Below are 19,927 nucleotides of genomic sequence, written 5' to 3'. Positions count from 1 at the left end.
GACGTCATTAGGATCAGCGTGACTGACAGCTATAGGGACTGACAAAAAAAGAGATAAGGACTGACTAAATAAAATTTATATATATATATATATATATATATATATATATATATATATATATATATATATATATATATACACACACACATATATATATATACACACACACACACACATATATATATATATATATATATATATATATATATATATATATATATATATATATACATACATATATATATACATACATATATATATATATATATATTTTTTTTTTTTTTCTTTTTCTTTTTTTTCTTTAAAAGATAGGGTGACTGACTGTGGTCGCTGAGTTTTAGTTTAACCTTACGTCATAAAACATGACTACATTATCTATGCAGAGCCGATTTTGGATTAACTCCAAATAGAAACCAAGCGGTCACTATAGGCTTGTTCGACTTGAACCGGCGCTGCGCAGACCGATCGGTTGATGACATCAAAGTACCGCGAGAGCGATTCAAAAGCATAAGGAGCCGTCTGCTCTCTAATCGCTCTCGCGGTACTTTGATGTCATCAACCGATCGGTCTGTGCAGCGCCGGTTCAAGTCGAACAAGCCTTATCTTACACGGAAGTCATGTGGCCATTTGACTGATAACCTTGGTGGCCAATGATATTGCGCAGTTTTGCTTATTAAATGCATCATGGGAATCACTATTACGTTCAAAATGGTCACAGACGTATTTACTGGTGATTAATTTTAATAGAGTTATTCTGTAGTAACTCGCCATTGGCTAGGGGTGACGTGTTTATCATTGGTGCGTGCTTAGATGGATTAACCATAAGGGCAATTGGGCAAGTGCCCATCACGCAATTTTTTTTTCTCTTTTAAAACAAGCGATTCATTCTCAAACGTAGTTCTAGCCTAGGCCTATATATACCCTTTCATCAGAACGTTCTAACTCTATTTTTTATTTTATTTTTATTTACAAAATTATACATGTAATAATACAATATACAAATGTTTCACATATAGTACTCTAAATGATCCCATAGCATCACAAGCCATGAAGAACATTAAAGGTAACATTCATATCAAAAATATTAAAGAAAACCGATTCACACAACAAGGAAAATAAAATAAAACATAACGGAAAGAGACTGTATACTTCTATAATCAAAATAAAGCAGAGGAATTTTATTCTTTGTAGATGTCAATAGTTCTGGTTACTTTCCGTTTTGAAAGGCCTTGCAATATTTCAAAGTAAATCTTCATGTCAGCCTTAAAATGGTAGATGTTGGGTATCCTTTCAGACCATTTACATTTGTGTATAAAACTTACCAAGTAATATAATAAGATTTTAACATAAAAACGTGACTCTTGACTATGTATTTTTTGTCATAATAAAAATAACATTTCTTTCTGTCAATTTTAATTCCACTTAAGATATTAAATAAATATTCCACATCAATCCAAAATGATTTAACATACATTCAAAAAAAGATGCAAAATAGTTTCAGTATCCTTTTTACAAAATATACAGGATTCAGAAAGGTCATTTTTATATCTTTTTAAGAACTGGTTTGTTGGATAAATTGTATGTAGGCCTATAATTTATCATTGATACAGTATTTGTTATTATAAATCCAAATCAATCTCCAACTAATATTTTCAAAATGGTCATTCCAAAAGTATTTATTTTGAGGTGTTGCTCTGTCACGATACCACACACAGGAAACAGGGGTAGATCCAATAGCAGTTTATTCGGGTAATCCAAAATCATAAAACCAGTCCAGGCAGGGGTCAAAACCAAAAGGCAATCCATAAACAAGAATCAAAACAATAAAAGGCAAGAACACAGACCTCCAAAGTGGTGTGACGAATAACAACGACTCCGTGACAAACACTAAAACAGACAGGGTATATATACACTCAAACTAACAAGGTGATGGGAAACAGCTGAGTGCAATGAACTGATGAGTGACAGACAGAATGCTGGGAAATGAAGTCAAACGTGAAAGACACCGTGAGAACGAGGACCTCTAGTGGCAACCCAGGGAACACAAACCAGACACTGTGACATAACCCCCCCTCTACGGAGCGGCTACCAGACGCTCCAAGACCCACAAAAAACAAACAAAACAAGAGACCAGGAGGGAGGTGGAACGGTGGAGGATCAGGGGGAGGGATGGGGGGCCAGGTCCATGGAAGGGAACAGAAACAGGGGGTGATGGTTTAGCCGGCGGCCAGGGCGAAGCAGACGGTCCATCGGGCGGCCAGGGCGAAGCAGACAGTCCATCGGGCGGCCAGGTCAAAGCAGACAGTCCATCGGGCGGCCAGGTCGAAGCAGACAGTCCATCGGGTGGCCAGGGCGAAGCAGACAGTCCATCGGGCGGCCAGGGCGAAGCAGACAGTTCATCGGGCGGCCAGGGCGAAGCTGACAGTCCATCGGGCGGCCAGGGCGAAGCTGACAGTCCATCGGGCGGCCAGGGCGAAGGTGACAGTCCATCGGGCGGCCAGGGCGAAGCTGACAGTCCATCGGGCGGCCAGGGCGAAGCTGACAGTCCATCGGGCGGCCAGGGCGAAGCAGACAGTCCATCGGGCGGCCAGGGCGAAGCAGACGACCCCTCGGGCGACCAGGGCGGTGAAGACCCCTCGGGCGACCAGGGCGGTGAAGACCCCTCGGGCGGCCAGGGCGGTGAAGACCCCTCGGGCGGCCAGGGCGGTGAAGACCCCTCGGGCGGCCAGGGCGGTGAAGACCCCTCGGGCGGCCAGGGCGGTGAAGACCCCTCGGGCGGCCAGGGCGGTGAAGACCCCTCGGGCGGCCAGGGCGGTGAAGACCCCTCGGGCGGCCAGGGCGGTGAAGACCCCTCGGGCGGCCAGGGCGGTGAAGACCCCTCGGGCGGCCAGGGCGGTGAAGACCCCTCGGGCGGCTCCGGCTCAGGAGCAGACACTGGCTCCGGCTCAGGAACAGACACTGGCTCCGGCTCAGGAGCAGACACTGGCTCCGGCTCAGGAACAGACACTGGCTCCGGCTCAGGAACAGACACTGGCTCCGGCTCAGGAACAGACACTGGCTCCGGCTCAGGAACAGACACTGGCTCCGGCTCAGGAACAGACACTGGCTCCGGCTCAGGAACAGACACTGGCTCCGGCTCAGGAACAGACACTGGCTCCGGCTCAGGAACACACACTGGCTCCGGCTCAGGAACAGACACCAAAACTGTAACAGCCATAAGAACAGACACAAACACAGAAACAAACACTGGTTCAGGAACAGGCGCTGGCTCTGGCTCCGGTACAGCAGACACAGGCTCCGGCTCTGGAACAGGCATTGGCTCTGGCTCCGGCTCAGGTACAGCAGACACAGGCTCCGGCTCTGGAACAGGCACTGGCTCTGGCTCTGGAACAGCAGACACTGGCTCCGGCTCTGGAACAGCAGACACTTGACTCGGGACCACTGGACTCGGGACCACCGGCACTGGGACCACCGGAACTGAGACCACCGGAACTGAGACCACCGGACTCGGGACCACCGGGTTGTTGGGGAGATACGAGGCCCTTCTCCTCCTCCTCCGTCCTTGATGGCGAGCTGCAGCCTCAGTACTAGACGGGACCAGGGGCGAGGACTTTGGACTGGACAGGACCAGTGGTGAGGAGGACCTTGGGCTGGACGAAACCAGTGGCGAGGGCTTTAAGATGGACGGGACCAGCGGCGAAGATCTTGTGCTGGGCGGAACCAGCGGCGAGGATCTTGAGTTGGACGGGACCAGTGGTGAGGACCTTGTGGTAGATGAGCCCCACGATGATGACTTTGTGCGGGGTGGAACCAGCGGTGAGAATCTTGTACTGGACCAGTCCGGCGGCTCCGGATCAGAAGAATGGAAAGGCGGAGGATGGTGTCGTGGAATTTGTCGACCACCTCCTCCCCTGCAACCTCCCCGAGTTCCGGAGAACTTTGCCAGACGAGTCCCCAGAAACGACTCACCATCTCTGATGGACGAGTTCGCTGAAGCCTTAGCCGCCGCTGCTTCCTCAGTCTGCTGGGCCCATAAGCCAAAACATTGAAAAATGTTTAGTCGAGGCGCTTCCTCCCCGACCTGCGAACCTCCTCTCTGTGGTCCCCTTCCTTCCCCATACACAGGAGAAGGGTTATGGAATCCCGAACTGCTGGATCTATTCATCGTGGCGGAGTCGTTCTGTCACGATACCACACACAGGAAACAGGGGTAGATCCAATAGCAGTTTATTCGGGTAATCCAAAATCATAAAACCAGTCCAGGCAGGGGTCAAAACCAAAAGGCAATCCATAAACAAGAATCAAAACAATAAAAGGCAAGAACACAGACCTCCAAAGTGGTGTGACGAATAACAACGACTCCGTGACAAACACTAAAACAGACAGGGTATATATACACTCAAACTAACAAGGTGATGGGAAACAGCTGAGTGCAATGAACTGATGAGTGACAGACAGAATGCTGGGAAATGAAGTCAAACGTGAAAGACACCGTGAGAACGAGGACCTCTAGTGGCAACCCAGGGAACACAAACCAGACACTGTGACATGCAGGGCAATGAATCAGGCATCTGAAAAATGTATAATATAATATCTTTAATATCAACACCGTTTAATAAAACCTGTTTTTTAAACATTGATTGCTTATGAGGTTCACTACTGCAAAAGTCTCAAAAACCCTGCTGGAATTGCATAAAAACAATGCTATATTCTCATGGAGATATTGGAATCCCGAATGTATTTTAAAAATCAGTAAATATAATAAGTAGCCCTCGTTATTTATCAGTTTTGAGACCATTAGAATATTATTTTTAACACAATTGTCATGGAAGATTCATTTATTCTTATATTTAACGATTTTACCATGGTGTTTAACCATTCTAGGTGTCAGGGGCACCAGAGCCTTAATCCGCCACTGCTTATATAACACCAATCTGTCATTTACGTTGAGAACCAGCGGTCGGCGCTAAAACACTAAAAGTAGAAGCTAGCAGCTCCTGTGCTCAACCCGGCAAAAAGACTCTAGTTTGAGGTAAGTTTTGGACCCTTCCCAGCAAGCAATTAAGAGTTTAAAAGACGTCCAATAGCCATCCAAACACAGCCTTGACGTCTAGGCTAAAACAAGGCATAATTTGGGCTGTCAGTAAACATTTAATAGACATTTAACCATAGACCAAGAATAGACTCCCAGGCTATGCATAGAACATGTTTAAAAAATGAAACCAATCACTGTTGACTTTGCTTACATGATAGAACAGCAAGTTATTTTGGCAAAAACGACATGTAACCAAATTCATGGTTATTTTCAATTCAATTTAATGTTTAAATTCAAGGTCATAGCCAGACTATATCGGGTCTATAGTTTACCTAGACGGTGAAATGATGGCTATTGCTTGCTGGGTTAAAAAATAAAGGTCCTTTATTGAAATCTTATGGTTCCACAAGAACATCCATGGAACTTTTCCATTGCACCGAAGGTTCTTTATAGTAGAAAAGGATTCTTAAGAGTATTAAATTGTTTTTCACACTGTTTTCAAAAAAGTGTTCACTGAAAGGTTCTTCGGTGAACCCGAAATTATTATTTTATAGCATTGTTGTGAAAACCCCCCTAACCCTAACTTTTATTTTTAAACGGGGGTCCTATTATGCTTTTCCACTTTAGTTAGTCTGTAATGTTGCTGTTTGAGCATAAAAAAGATCTTCAACGTTACAAAGCTCAAAGTCCACTCCAAAGGAAGATATTTTATTCGATATTAACAGGATCCCCTTTTTAAGAACAACAACGAACGGCTCGTTTGTACTACAGCGTGATTTTTCCGGATCTTATGAAGTCACAATGTTACTCATTTAAATAATCCCCGCCCACGGAATACGCAAATTAATTCCGTAATACTTGTGTCAAAGAGACGCTGCATCATTTCCAAAACTCATTTGTTTGACCTTCCTAAGGCTGACGAACTTTTGAGTGGTTAAAACACTGTTTGAGTTTTAAACACTGTTCCTAAACAAGCATAAAAACCCCAACATTTATCTGTGTACTGGACATTTTATGGAAAACAGCTTGTTTTCTGTCGCTTTTGTTAGCTTTGTAAGACCATTCACAGCTCCTTAGGAAAATTAACCATTGTTTTGGGATAGATCACTTTTTGTATTACCTTAGTTTTCCAACAAATATAACGATTAAATGGTGGATAACATTGTATCTATAATGTACCGTATAAGAAAATTACAAAAAACATACCACTCTGAAATGTCCTGTGAAATCTGTGCTTGCAAAGTCTGTGCATGAAATACGTTCTGCACGATCCTCTTGTTTGTCAACTTTGTCAGGGTCTGAGTCGGGCTCGAAATGTTTTGAAATTGACACCGTCATTAATATTTACACTAGAGAAGAACTTGCAGTTATACACGAGCTAAGGGCTGCCAATCACAACACACTGGGCCAGCTAACCAATCACAGCACATTTCGTATTTCGGAAGGAGGGGCTTCATGGAAATCGGCGTGTTCGAGCCAGACTGAGGAGAGAGGAGCTGCAATAATGTAAAATATGTACAAAATTATGCTTTTTTTAAACCTATTAAGCATGAAAACATTCTAGTACACCCCAAAAACAAAATCAAGACTTTGTAAAAGGGCATAATAAGAGCCCTTTAAGAGCTACATTTTAAATTTAAGGAAGAAGGATTCCATATGAATACACTGTTAAAACTGTAAATTTATTTGAGCAATATCACATGAGCAGAAGTGCTCTATCTTTGCTTGGCTTCCACTCAGCACCACTTAAATATATGGTCTGGAATAGCATAAACACAGAGGAACTGATTTATACGAACTGTTAGACATCCCGGTGCTATTATGCCTATATCGCAGCTCAGATTTGAGTTCTGGAACTGTTGTATAACAGTATGGGACTCAGTCTCTAAGAATTACACATTTTTAGGTATGTAACTTTTCTGTGGTTTGGCACCAAAAATGTTATACTTCATAATTTGTTAAGCATTCAGTAAGCTTAAGTTCCTTTATGATGATTATGTATGACAGCTTAATAACTCTTCTATTCTCTGGCTCCATGGAACAAGGTCACCAGCAGGATTAAGACTAACCCTGCTAAAGGAGAGAGGAGAGAAGAAAGAGAACGAGCGTCACTAGGTTATGCAATACCCTGTTACTTTGCATCGCCTCGTTACACAGGCTTTGCTGGGTTACAGTTTAGTGGTCAGACTGAGAGATTCCTGGAAAGATCACAGACGCACATAAATGAGATTCCTCAATGTGCCAAATGGACTGAATAGTCTGAATGTAAAGGCTGGAATACACTACACAACCTTTAAAATCTGAATAGATTTTAAAACACTATAGGCATTATAAACTAAACGCCTGAGGATTACACACTACCATACTTTTAAACCACAAGAGTTTTCCATTTTTAGTTGAAAACACTGTCATGTAAATGGCCCCAAAGTGCAAGTTTTTGAAAACAATACCATTGTCGTCTCTGTGTAAACTACAAAAACGCAAATTTGTGAAAACAGTGATGTCATGCACATGCGTATTACGTGTTCAGTCTATTGTTTTTCTTTACAAAGTGACATTGCCATCTACTGGCATGGCAGCATGATACAGCGTTTTAGTTGTTTTCGCGGATCCGCGTGAATGGGGTTCGTTTTGACAATGTTGTCGTCTGTATGCGAAAAATGCGAAGAAAAAACGTTCTGTTTTTAGTAATCGTTGTCGTATATAAACTAAAACTGAAACAATCTGTCACACTAAAACTGATTTTCGTCACCAAGAATCGATTCGATTCGTCCAGACTGCAAATCTGAGCAAAAATCACGTACCCCCGGTTTCACAGGCAAGCCTTAAGATAGTCCCAGACTAAAAGGCATGTTTAAGTGGTTTTAAGTGAAAGCAACTTGCACTGGCATATCATAAAATATTGTCTTGCCCTTGCCGTTGTCTTGTCTCAGGATGCACTCCAGTAATGTTTTTTAGGCACATTTACGTATAAAAACTACTTAAATGCCCTAAAAAACTAAGGTCTAATCCTGGCTGTGAAACCAGGCCTTAATGTATTAATGACCATCATAATGCTCTTTACTTTGTTCATTTACCCCAAATATGTTCTCAAAGTGTAGGTGATGTGCCACTGGCTATAAATGAGACAAAAACCAAACAAACTGTATCCAAAAAGAACCATATCTGTTTATGGACATTTATTATCCTGTACTTTTATAGTTTAGAAAATACAGGTCTGTAATTGTACACCAAAACTGTACTTAAAAATTCTTAATGAAAGAAATTGCCTTCAAAAGACAATGAAAAAACAGTTTTATCCACAGTGAAACAGAACTAGGGGTCTGTTGTACCCAGGAAAGACAAGTAAGGTTGACAATGAATGTGGAAAAAGCTAGGGGGTATCTTGCCATGCTGGTTTACTACTGAACAGTGATCAGATGGCCTTGCTCTAATCCTTTGGTAAATAGTTAAAGGTCACACAAGCATGACTGACCCTGAATCAGCAATCAGGCTTTTCATCCTCAATTTTCCCCTATATCAAGAGCTGGTTTTCAATTTCACACACACCACTGTAGAAACAGAACAGAGTAGAAGTGATAAAAGTCTGTTGTACAGTTTATACATTGCTATTCAATTCTGCTTTTGCAAAAATATAATCATAATATACATAGATTCTTCAATTTTCATTTCCCCTGCTCTGTTTTTGCCTATTCTACCCCACCCTTAAAAATCACATTACAAAAGCAGATGAAATTACTATTTCTGAACAGTTATAAAGATTTTACTTGGCCAGCTGGAGAAAAATTGTGCATTTTTCCAGATTATAATCAAAGCTATATACACAGATAATTACAACACAGCCTGAGGTGCATCATTATGCATTGTCGGAAGTGTTCTAAAAAAACTCACTGAAGTAGAGCATTGAATAATAGACACCAGGCCCAATACACAAAGAAAGCAACAGTATTTTTCAGTATAAGCTTTGAAATATAAATCAAAGGATATACTGAAAAATACTGTTGTGACCCTTTACTTTTTTTGTGTACATTTAAAAAAAGCAAACATTTTTCTATAATGGAACCTGTGTAGTAACAAACAAATGAACAATAAAAATGTGGCAAGAAAGTATAGAGACTTTTCAGCAGGCATTACAGATTCCTCATTGGAGCGATTACAATTTGACATGGGCTGCATTTGGAGTGCGAGGATGCATTTTACAGTTCTGGTAATGAAACAGTTCAGAAAGCATAATTCTCAGAAAAGGACGGCCCCACTAAGCACTGGTCCCTGGCATCTGCTGGATAAGGGACACTGTTAGTCTCGTCAAAGTGTGAGAGTGGAACAGTGTCATCCTCAGGAACCTGCATCCCATCGGGGTCTGCCTTCAGACTGGGCCTCTGGTTGTCAGGGAATGCCATGGAGAACAGTGCATCGGGATCACACACAAACTTATACACGTACCGCTCTCCAGCAACCTGCATATGAACAAGAGAAAGAGAAATGTTTTAGAAAATCTTGTTTGGGAAAAGCTGATATGCTTTGATGGGGTGGATTTAACTAACTATAGGTAATGAGGGAACTACAATCTAATTATTGAGGGATTGAAAGAAGAAAAATTACATTGGAACGTGAACGTGCCTTTACCTTCTGCATGATGCCCTTCTCATAGTAGTAACGCAGAGAGCGGCTCAGCTTGTCATAATTCATTGCAGGCCTGTTCTTCTGGATACCCCAACGGCGAGCAACCTATTGAAAATGTGGGTGTTAAACTGCTTGTTGGCTGAAATAAAAATGGGCTATAAAGCTATTGGCTTTGATAACACACTGACCTCCTCTGGTTCAATGAGTTTAAACTCGAGCCCACGGCCAGTCCAAGCTATGAAGTGGCGGTTGGATGGGTCGTCCAACAGAGTGACCAGGAACTGCCAGAGTTGCAGAGACCCTCTTCGTTGATACGGGGGACCCTCCCGGAAAACTCCACCCTCCTGCTTCAGCTTTCCCTCCAGGCGGTCTGGGACCACACACGCATCATCATAATAGAGGTGAGATTCTCCATCATACCCAAAACCTGCAATCGACAGCCAGAGGGGAAAAAATGGATTTAATATGGACTGTCTGAGAAAGAACTGTCATTATAACAGAAGACTAATCAGAAGCTGTTGCTTAATAATACAACTGCACTTTATGGAAATAGCAGGTGAAACTAAACTGATAAAAGCCTCACCGTCGCTGTTGGCGCCATAGAAATTTGCTGATTTGCCAAAAGATGACTGGCAATTCTGTACTTCTGCAAGACAATAAAAAAAATAAAAAAAATCACATGAATATTAATAATATATATATATATATATATATATATATATATATATATATATAATTATAATAAAACAATGTTTGGAAGTTCAAGTTTATCAGTGTTCCTTTATATAAAAATACCACTAAAACTATTTTGTCAAAAATATATACATCAGAGTTCCACTTTATAAAATCACATTAATAATCATTTTCAAATATATACAATACAATGTAAAGTTTGGAATTTCAAGTTCCTAGGAGTAATTTCTATACGCTTATTTCACGCAGCCGTTATTTTGAAATCGAAAGCGAGGCTCCGGTGGGAAGAAAACCGGAAGTGTAGCCTTTAAACATAGGAGAGTCGCGAATGCGATGGCGTATTGTTGTGTTTAATGTAGAAATGAGTTATTCTAAAAATGTACATACATTTCTTTCATACTTTAGTTTAGACTATATACAGTGAAAATCATTTATATATTTTTTTTTCAGAAAGTAAAAAAATAAGCAGTAACTAACTATATACATATCCTATATTGGATATTAACATCCAATAGTGTAAATCGCGGCAGCAGCTTCAGGTTGGTGGTCCAAGGCATTGTTTTTATCTTTACTTCCGGGGTTCTTCCCACCGGAGCCTCGCTTTCGATTTCGAAATAACGGCTGCGTGAAATAAGCGTATAGGAATCCGCACTACTGGGGATTTCGCTTCAGGGCAAAAGATTTCCCCATGCACATTTCATCTTCAGATTAAATTGGTCACACAAATTTTGCCATGTTGACCAACAGAAAGTGACTTCTGTGTGAGCTGTGCATCATACGTCACAACACTATTCACAATGGACCTTTTTTGCTTTTAAAATTTCACTATTTTGACAGTTCCACAGCCATCAGTACATTTGACCAAGTGGGAGCTAAAAGGATTTCTCATTACAACACTACATGCTTCTGAATCCAAAATCTATGAGAGATTGACACCCACCTGAGTCAAAGCCGAAGTCTCTTGGCTCCTGTTTGATTGACAGTTGGTGGATCAACGGTGCACGAGGAGGCCCCATGTTTTGCACACCCTGGTCATTGTAACGAGGATCCACCATTTCCTTTTTGAATCCCTGGGGAGGCATTGGCACCAACGGCTCTGACATCTGCCGGTGATAAGGGGGGCGGCTATGTCGGGGAAAATGGCCACGGGTGTGTGGGGGGTAAGGTGTCGGACAATGACCATCGGACTGTGAGAACGGCAGACAGGGCTCGGAAAGCTGCCGATGGAACCTAACGAGATGAAAAGTAAGAAAAAGGGAAAAAAAGACATGAGAAGGCATTAACATCAAGGGCATTTGTGATCATGAGTTTCATGTCAAAGGGATAAGTCTGTTGTTAAAGCTCTTTTTTCACAGTAGTTAAACCTGGAGACTTGAATGGTATAAACATAGAACTGCTTTCCAGGTCAGTGTGGCATCTTTAACAAGATAATACCCAATGAAGGGCTCAACCTGAGCTGATTACAGTACTTTTAACATGCACAAGCAGTTCAAGCTGACGTCAAAGATAGAAATGAGGTTACAAACCGATCACCATGACCCAAAAAATGACTGTAAAGTGTCGGAAATAAAAACAACCTATAAATTGCAAGATGTTATATATTCATACCTGTGGTCTGTACTGTAGGAGGCTTCTGGGTGATTGACAGGTTGGCAGGGCACAGCAAAAGGTGGGCTATGACTGTGGAGTGGAGTATGTGCTCTCTGATGTGGTGGGGTAGAACTGTGGTTTAGGACAGGTAATAGTGGCAGTCCTTGTGTCTGCGTTTGGGCTGGTTGCATTGCTCTTTTTTGCACATGATGTGTTGCTGTGCTGGTGGAGGAGCCAAAGGGTGATGCTGGTGTAGAAGGAGGAGTCAGTGGCTTGTTGAAAGGAAATGGCTTCCTGTCGAAGGCACTAAAATCGACAAAACACAAATAAAGCATGAGTGAGGGGAATATGGAGCTGGAAAAGATGGGAAAAGGACAAGTAAATACATACCTGTAGTTATATAGGCACTTCTCTCCATATGGAGAGAGTCTCTGCTCTTGTCCACAGGGGGAAAATTCCCTGCTTGGGCTCAGTTCCCTCTTTACTTTAGTTTGAAGAGGTCCATGGAACATCACTAGAGAGAAAGTTTTTCATTTAATACATCGTGTCTACATCAACTAAAATGCCAGAACAAAAATACAGTTCTTTAACTAGGAACCTAACCTGGTTTGTTTCTGGTGTCAGATGTTTGATAAATATTTAGTACTGAACAGCTAGACTACTCCTTTTAAAGAGGGGAAGGAAAAAAAAGCCTTTCCTTCTAGAAAAGGAGGCCGCAAGTTAGAACTCGCAGACTATAGCGTGATTCCTCTGGAAAAGGGCCCCGCTGCCCAGCTGTGGTGAAAGAGGGGCCTGTGAGAACTACAGGCACGATGCCAGATAAGAGGAATTGTGCCAGACAAACACACACATACCCTCTCACACACAATTTCTATGCAAACACATCCATGTCCATTCACGTCCTACAATAAACACCATTGAAATGCACACAATTAAGACTTATTCAGAGCCAAATGGGCAGAAAAGCTAACAAGGGAAACAGCCAGAGCACTGTTCACCAGCACATAATAACCAGAGTGTGTGTGCGCCGAGGATCCAGCCCCATTAAAATGTCACCAAGCTGGAGGCTGCCATGAGTTACAGCACCGCAGCGGCAGACTGGGCCTCACATGTGTGTGAACACACACACTCACACCATAGAAACATCTTAAACTCATGGCTAGGAATCAGGTTTGGCACAGAAATTCTTAGTGATTCATTTTCTTGGTTTCAAGGAGGAAGGTAGTATGCATCTCAAAACAATTCATAATGTCCATAGCAAATTATCCAGTGCTAATAATTTGTGCAGTATAAATAAATAAATGTTTTTCATATCCCGGGAGTTTCAATAATTCATAAAGGCAAGTTCTATGTGATATTTTGCAACCAACCCCGCTTCCTTGCTACATGAATATTCAAAAGGTACTCACAGTTATCCGACTGGAAATCTGGAACAAACTGTTCATCATCGGGTACCTGGGCTGCACATGGAGAAGGAAAACAATTTATACTGACTGGCTTGCAAACCTGACTCAGAGTCAGTGAATAAAGGCATGAAATATTTAACATGAATATAAATAATTTGCATGTTTATATTTGCCATATTGTCTTATCCAATTTGAATGGGGTCCCAGAGATTAACCACTGAGATGATGCATTAACCACCAAGTTATGTTTTAACAGTAGCTATGAAATGTATTCCATAACCTAGACTATCCTAGAGCTGTTGGTGTACCTTCTGCAATCCAAATCTCTTGTAGCTGGCTGAGATCTTGAAAGAGATCTGTGGAACACAAAGATTGATTTGTGAATAAACAGACTGACTTAAATGATGTATTTTAGAGAGATCTGGATGGATTGAATGCATGCTCATTTGTTTACCCTCTGTATCCTGTGCCAGCTCAGTGTCAACAAACTTCCTTTTTCGGTCATTAAAAGTTCTGCAAAATGTTTCCTGCATGTGAGACTTCTGCAAAATAAGACCAAAATCAAATGATGAAAGTTGGAACAAGTGATCATTGTGTACAGCCATCCACAGATGGATATTCTGTAGTAAAATATCTAAAAAGTGAAGAAAATGAGGCATGAAAACTTAAAGCAAAGACGTACATTGGGGGTCACCACGAAAGGGACCTGCTGGTCGTAAAATCCGTCCATGTCGCTTGCTTCTCACTGCGGCCTAGGGCTGCAGCAGGAGGGAAAGCAGGAAAAAACAGGGATAAAGGGTGGGGTGGGCCCACGGGTGATATCGTCGCCTGTTGGAAGAAGAGCCGAGAAAAGTGACACTTAGAGAAAGACAAGTCAGGATCTGATGCAGCTGTCAGTGATTGTCCCGGGACCTGACAGTTTAGGACCAACTGTCCCTTTGATCTGTGAAAACTTCAGCTAGCATGTTTGTTTGTGTAACACACTCACTCTCAGCTCCTGCTCAAATGAAGTGTACTGCATTAGTACAGGACACGTACACTTGCTCAGCCTCTTCTCTCTCTCAAACACGCACACACTCACTCTCTGTCACACACACACACCATTTAAGGCTCACGGTACAGATGGGGGACCTTGCATAACCATACTGTACCATCTGTTGCCCAGGAGACTATCCAAGACTCCATGATAAGAATGAATCTAAACGAAAGTGATCATGATAAAAAAGCAGCTTTTATTAACACGAATAAGGTTCGGATTTAAATAGTGGAACGGCATGAATAAAATAAGAAGCCTAAAGCTATTCACGCTTCGTTACACACACGTGTATTTATTTTCCCTGACGCAAGTGTTCAAGCCATAAAATTGTATTACAGCCGCGAGGCCAAGAAAACACCTCACAGTGAGACAACCTCTCTGGACAAAGAACTAATTAAACATCCATCGCTTAACATTATTGCTTCCTGAAGCTTATCAGACCTTTATAAAACAGGAGGAACGTGCGTCTGCACATTTCATGCTGAAAAATAAAAGTTTGTGCTTATAAAGATTTTTATTGGCGATAATAAAGACAGCCAGCGGAAGCTAAAGTTGTTGAATAAGTAAAGCGAGATTACAGCATTACAACAGCGAGTTAACAGGTATAAGAGCGAGTTCAAGAAGTTCAAGAAGTTCAATCCCTCCCCCCCCCCCCCCCCCAGCGCCCATTATCGCCGCGCGCTCCCCCTCCCTCCCCTCGGACGCTTGTTTTTCTCAATGAAGTGAAATTTGATCCATCGTGCGCGCTACCCGAAAAAACCTCAGACGTTCCATTCATAAAAACACCGAACGCGCGAGAAGCACTTTGCCAAACCGCATATGGATTTTGCTGAGCGCAAACTTGCGATTATGATTAAGTTTACAATGAGCTGAATAAAGTACTGAGAAACTGGGGGAATGGTTGCCAAATATGCGCACAAAGAAAATGGCGTTGCGAACCAGCTAAATTAAACGCACCGTTTTAAGTAATACAACTTTATAAAAATAAAAGCAGAAGACGAAACTTGCATCGGGTCATAATTAAACAATACAACGCTAGAGCAGCGTGCAAAATATACTCACCTAACTGTGATTAAATCCTTTTCTTTTGAAAAAAGAAAGTGATTTGATAAATCCAAGAGAAAAACAGACTGCTTTTGAAAGCAATAGGATCGCACTCTCCCTCAGCTTGACGCGACTGAAATTTTCTCAATGGGATCGCTTGCTTTTCCAAGAGCGTCGGGCTTAACACTGTAAGTCACGCTCATTGGCTAGTCCACCATGTCATTCAAGTGATTGACCAATAGCTGTCACTGCATTACCAATGCGATCGTGAGTCCGTAGACAGCCAATCAGATCAGGTCTCTCTCCTGTTTTTATGAATGACTGGGTTTCATTCAACAACCAGATGTTTCTCCACCGCAAAAGGAGACTTTTAAAGGGCCAGAAGCGAAACGAGTGTGAATGTCCAGCTGAGGCTCTAAACCTACGGGGCCAATCCGAACTTTATTCTATGATTTTTAAAAAATATATAATTTCACCATAATAAGTAAATACTTCGAGTTTAAACTATAGACTTAAAGCCCCCGATTCCAAACTGTGACAATACTTTTTCAAATTTTTTTTCAAGATTAATTAGAAATTATATAACAATGTAAAAGGGTAGGGAGAACATGTTTACAATAGCTAGTCTAATCCATTGCTTTTTCAGTGTGAATATTGACTGAGCTTTGACAACCACTGACCTCTATCTTGGGTGACAGAAGAGTGGACGTGTCACTCTGGACAATGACTGGAATCCTCAGTGATAATCTCATTCTTACCAAAACATTTCCCCACAACATAGGCCTATCTATTTTTGCTCACTCTCTTCATCCAATTCACAGATCACTCATATTTACACAAGGTTCAAAACTGACAAATGAATCTACCAGCTTGAATGATAGTGGCACCATAACTATATCCCCAATAGGGAGGCAGATTATAAAATCAGTGTTGCTCCCTGCTGGGAAACTCCACTGTGAGAGAACACTTTGTTGTCTGATCTATTATTCATGCATGTTCCTCAAAGAAACATCTGCACATCAGACAGTGATGTCTGATCTCTGGTTTTCCCGACCTATAGGTTACAACCTTAAAAACTTCAAAGCTAATGTCAACTCTAGTATACTTAAATTTAAATATTTCAATTTAAAGTAAATGGTACATAGCACAAATAATCTATATGCATTACTTAATTTGTGGGAGTCTGGAGTCTATAGAAGAATATATTTATGGCTATGCAATGTATCATGAGGATGGTTTCTGTTTGAAGAAAAGAAAGTATTCATAAACCTGTTTTTGCTTCTAATGTTTGTGTATTGTTTATGCGGTCTACATTGGACATGAAATGGAAAAAAACACTTATAAAGGTGCTGGAAATCTCTAAATCCAGATTCCCAAAAACTAACAAACACAGTCTTCTCAAGCAATTAATTTAATATATATATATATTTTTTTTAAACATTCACAGTGCAGGGTAGAAAGAGTGTTGCTAACAGCTTTTTCAAAACCTTCAAAATCTGGAGTTTAGTGTCAGCTAACATGTAGGTTCACATACATTTTCATGTAATTGTAGGGTATAATTGTATAACTTGTTAACTAATATGGTTTATTAGACAAAATGTGTGAATGAATGTGAGAATGAAATATGGTACACACTCCTGCATCAATGGCAACATGATTTTTACACCCCTCTGTAAATAGGTGAGTCATCTTTTAGCCTCTCTCTCTCTCTCTCTCTCTCTCTCTCTCTCTCTCTCTCTCTCACGTGCACACACACACACACACACACACACACACACACACACACACACACACACACACACACACACACACACACACACACACACACACACACACACACACACACACACACACACACACACACACACACACACACACACCACGCACGCACACACACACAAATACAAAAACAGTGGAAAGTAAGCAATCACTCATTTGATGTGTCTATACAACTTAGGTTGTAACAGTAACACATGAACATAGAGTTGGCAAAACTAAAACTTTTATCAAGGAGATATGTTACAAATCCCATAAACCTCATCTTCTATGAAACAAGTCAGGACAAAATGTCACCGTGGCTCATTTCATGAAAGCTTTGGTGTTGCTTGTTGCCTCTCAACTGTGATTCTTAAAGTCGGCATGAAATGAAAATTCCCCCTTCATCTTTGTTATTTTCATTTTTTTGAACTTGTCATTTTTTTAATTTAAATATCCATCCTAATTTCACTCCAAAACATAACTATTATTATGAGGTAATGATTTTGTATGAATTCATATGATTCGAAAGCATTCAACTTTTTGGAAAAAAGTAAACATCAAGGCCTACCCCAAAACATAACAGTTCACACAGAAAAGTTTGAATGAGATTGTACTGTAATTGTATTTGTATTGTAATCCATGCAAATTAGCCACCAATTCAGCAAAATTAAAAATAGTTAAGAATTGACATGAGATTGTGTTATCATAACTCAATCTTTCAGTAAAACAACAGGTTTCTTTCTGGTGATGTATGCCAGACTTCTCCAATCATTTAGCCTGCTTAAACCCCGCCCTTTCTTACAATTGACTACAAGCACTCATTCAGATCTGCCTTATCCGATGAATAGAACCAAGTCCCCACCCCACTTTTCTTTCTTTTATCAATAATCCATTTCACTCGGATGTACATCACAAAATAGAAAAAAAAGATATGTCGCTACTTTCATTACAAAATAAGCATTTTTTTTAAATATAGACAAAACCATCAATAACTGGCTTTTCCTTGAGGGCTGATATCCTTGTCAATGAACTTGATGAACAGCTTCATTAAAGTGAGTGATAGTGCTCCTCATAACCTGAAATTAAACAGGTTGCCATAGCTTTCATCAGCGTTCCACGCGACTTGCTGCAAGCCCACTCTAAATATAGCTCTCAAACGCTTCTATTATATAACAATATGCTCTAAATTCAATTGAAATGCTGCAGTACTGAACGTATCTGCTTCTTCTGTACAATGTAGCCAAAGCAGCTTCACATTTCTGTTGAGTCATAGGCTTTCTGTTCATGAACGTTCATCTTTGACTCATGGTGAGGTTGAACTATTTTTTGTCTCAGATCGAAAAAGCAGTATGTTATTAATTGACTGTTAATATGTTACAGAGCCTTGATCTGCTGCTGTGCTTGGTGTGAGTCACAGTGTTTGTTTTCTTCTTCGGGAAGAGCTAAATTCATTTCACAGTCCCTGGTGTGTCATACTATACAGGATACATCAAACCTGTGATTGCCTGTTACTCCCTGTAATTGAAGGGAACGATCTCTTTTCATTCAAAGCTGTAATTTCGAAAATCTCCCTTTGATTGCTGACGGAGGAGCGTGGTAATGTGAATGTGTGTAAAGGGATATGGGAGCATTTAATCAAGTAAATGCATCACAAATGTCTAACAGTAAAAATGATTACATGTATGGGACAGATAAAATATGGGTGCATCAAAAAAACAAACTAGTAATCAAGTAATCATATACTGTAAAAAAAGTTGCTGCCTTAAATTGAATACAATTAACTTGGATGTTTAAGTCATTTCAACTTAAATTACATTAAACTGACTTAAAAAAATTAGTTAAATCTCGTATAACATAAAAAAGTAGAAAATTGCTTAACTGATTTTGATGAGTTAAAGCAATGTAAAAACATGTTGTCATAACTTCTTTATCATATCATTTTTATTACAGTGTATCTGTGAAAGACAACATTCTGTCATGAAACTCTAGATAGTGCTGGCAGATCCTTAACTCAATCCCATAATTCTCTATATATAGGGCACAGCTGATTGGTTCTTGCTGTATCAGTAGCCAATAACCTCGCTGCTCAAACTTCAAATTAGTCAGCATTTGCTGTAGCAGTTGCAGTGTGCTTTCATAAACCCTCCATCTGTATAGATCTGCTACGGGTAATTCATGTGTTCATGTATATTTTAAAGCAGCACTTTTTGTCTTACTTAAGGCAGCGTGTCATGTACTAGCAGTAGCAAGTCCCATTACTGGCGCTACAAGCAACATCAGCAGTGTAGCAGATCTATTCCGCCAAGACCAATCATATCAACATTGTCATATCCATTACCATGCCAAACAGAGTTGTCATGACAGGAATGTTTTACTTTATGAAAATCCAAAGAATGTATATACAAACCAATGCATGTATATTTTCTTTTCTGCATTTCTCTGGTCTGATCTGGTTTGTTTTCTTAATCTGTCTAATAAACCTTGCTTAGTATGAATGTTGTTGGCTCTGTGAACAGTTGCTTATGTTCCTCTATTGTAAGTCACTTTGGTTAAAAGCATCTGATAAATGCATAAGCCTAAAAGTACAAATTTTATAATTTCATTTGTAATGTCTCGAGTGGTTGAAGTTTTGGCTAAGAGACTTTGTAAAAAGTTTCTTTCTATTCCAGTTAGTGCAGACATCCCCTCACTTTTTGTCTCTTTCCCTTTCATTCAGGATTTTACATTTCTGTCACGTTCATT

General features: G+C 40.7%; 1 protein-coding gene across 2 annotated transcripts; it reads right to left on the bottom strand.

Annotated features, from left to right (window-relative positions):
• Positions 1 to 8,183: 8,183 nt before the first annotated feature.
• etv5b (ETS variant transcription factor 5b) lies at positions 8,184 to 15,656 on the bottom strand. 2 transcript variants are annotated; one of them, XM_077199259.1, is made up of 12 exons: positions 15,446 to 15,656; positions 14,030 to 14,175; positions 13,802 to 13,889; positions 13,656 to 13,703; positions 13,351 to 13,401; positions 12,332 to 12,455; positions 11,960 to 12,247; positions 11,292 to 11,581; positions 10,242 to 10,304; positions 9,847 to 10,085; positions 9,662 to 9,763; positions 8,184 to 9,492 (listed from the first exon to the last, which is right to left on the bottom strand). In XM_077199259.1, exons 2-12 carry the CDS (start codon positions 14,075 to 14,077, stop codon positions 9,256 to 9,258), a joined length of 1,578 nt encoding a protein of 525 aa, XP_077055374.1. In that variant the 5' UTR covers positions 14,078 to 14,175; positions 15,446 to 15,656; the 3' UTR covers positions 8,184 to 9,255. The 2 variants fall into 2 exon arrangements, with proteins under 2 accessions (XP_077055374.1, XP_077055373.1); XM_077199258.1 differs by having other exon boundaries at positions 9,656 to 9,763; positions 15,446 to 15,582.
• Between the last annotated feature and the right edge of the window lie 4,271 nt (positions 15,657 to 19,927).

Source organism: Siphateles boraxobius, unplaced genomic scaffold, assembly GCF_051911475.1.
Source record: "Siphateles boraxobius isolate OS27281-9 unplaced genomic scaffold, OSU_SipBor_1 41, whole genome shotgun sequence".
NCBI lineage: Eukaryota > Metazoa > Chordata > Actinopteri > Cypriniformes > Leuciscidae > Siphateles > Siphateles boraxobius.
This window is presented reverse-complemented; position numbering and strand designations above follow the sequence as displayed.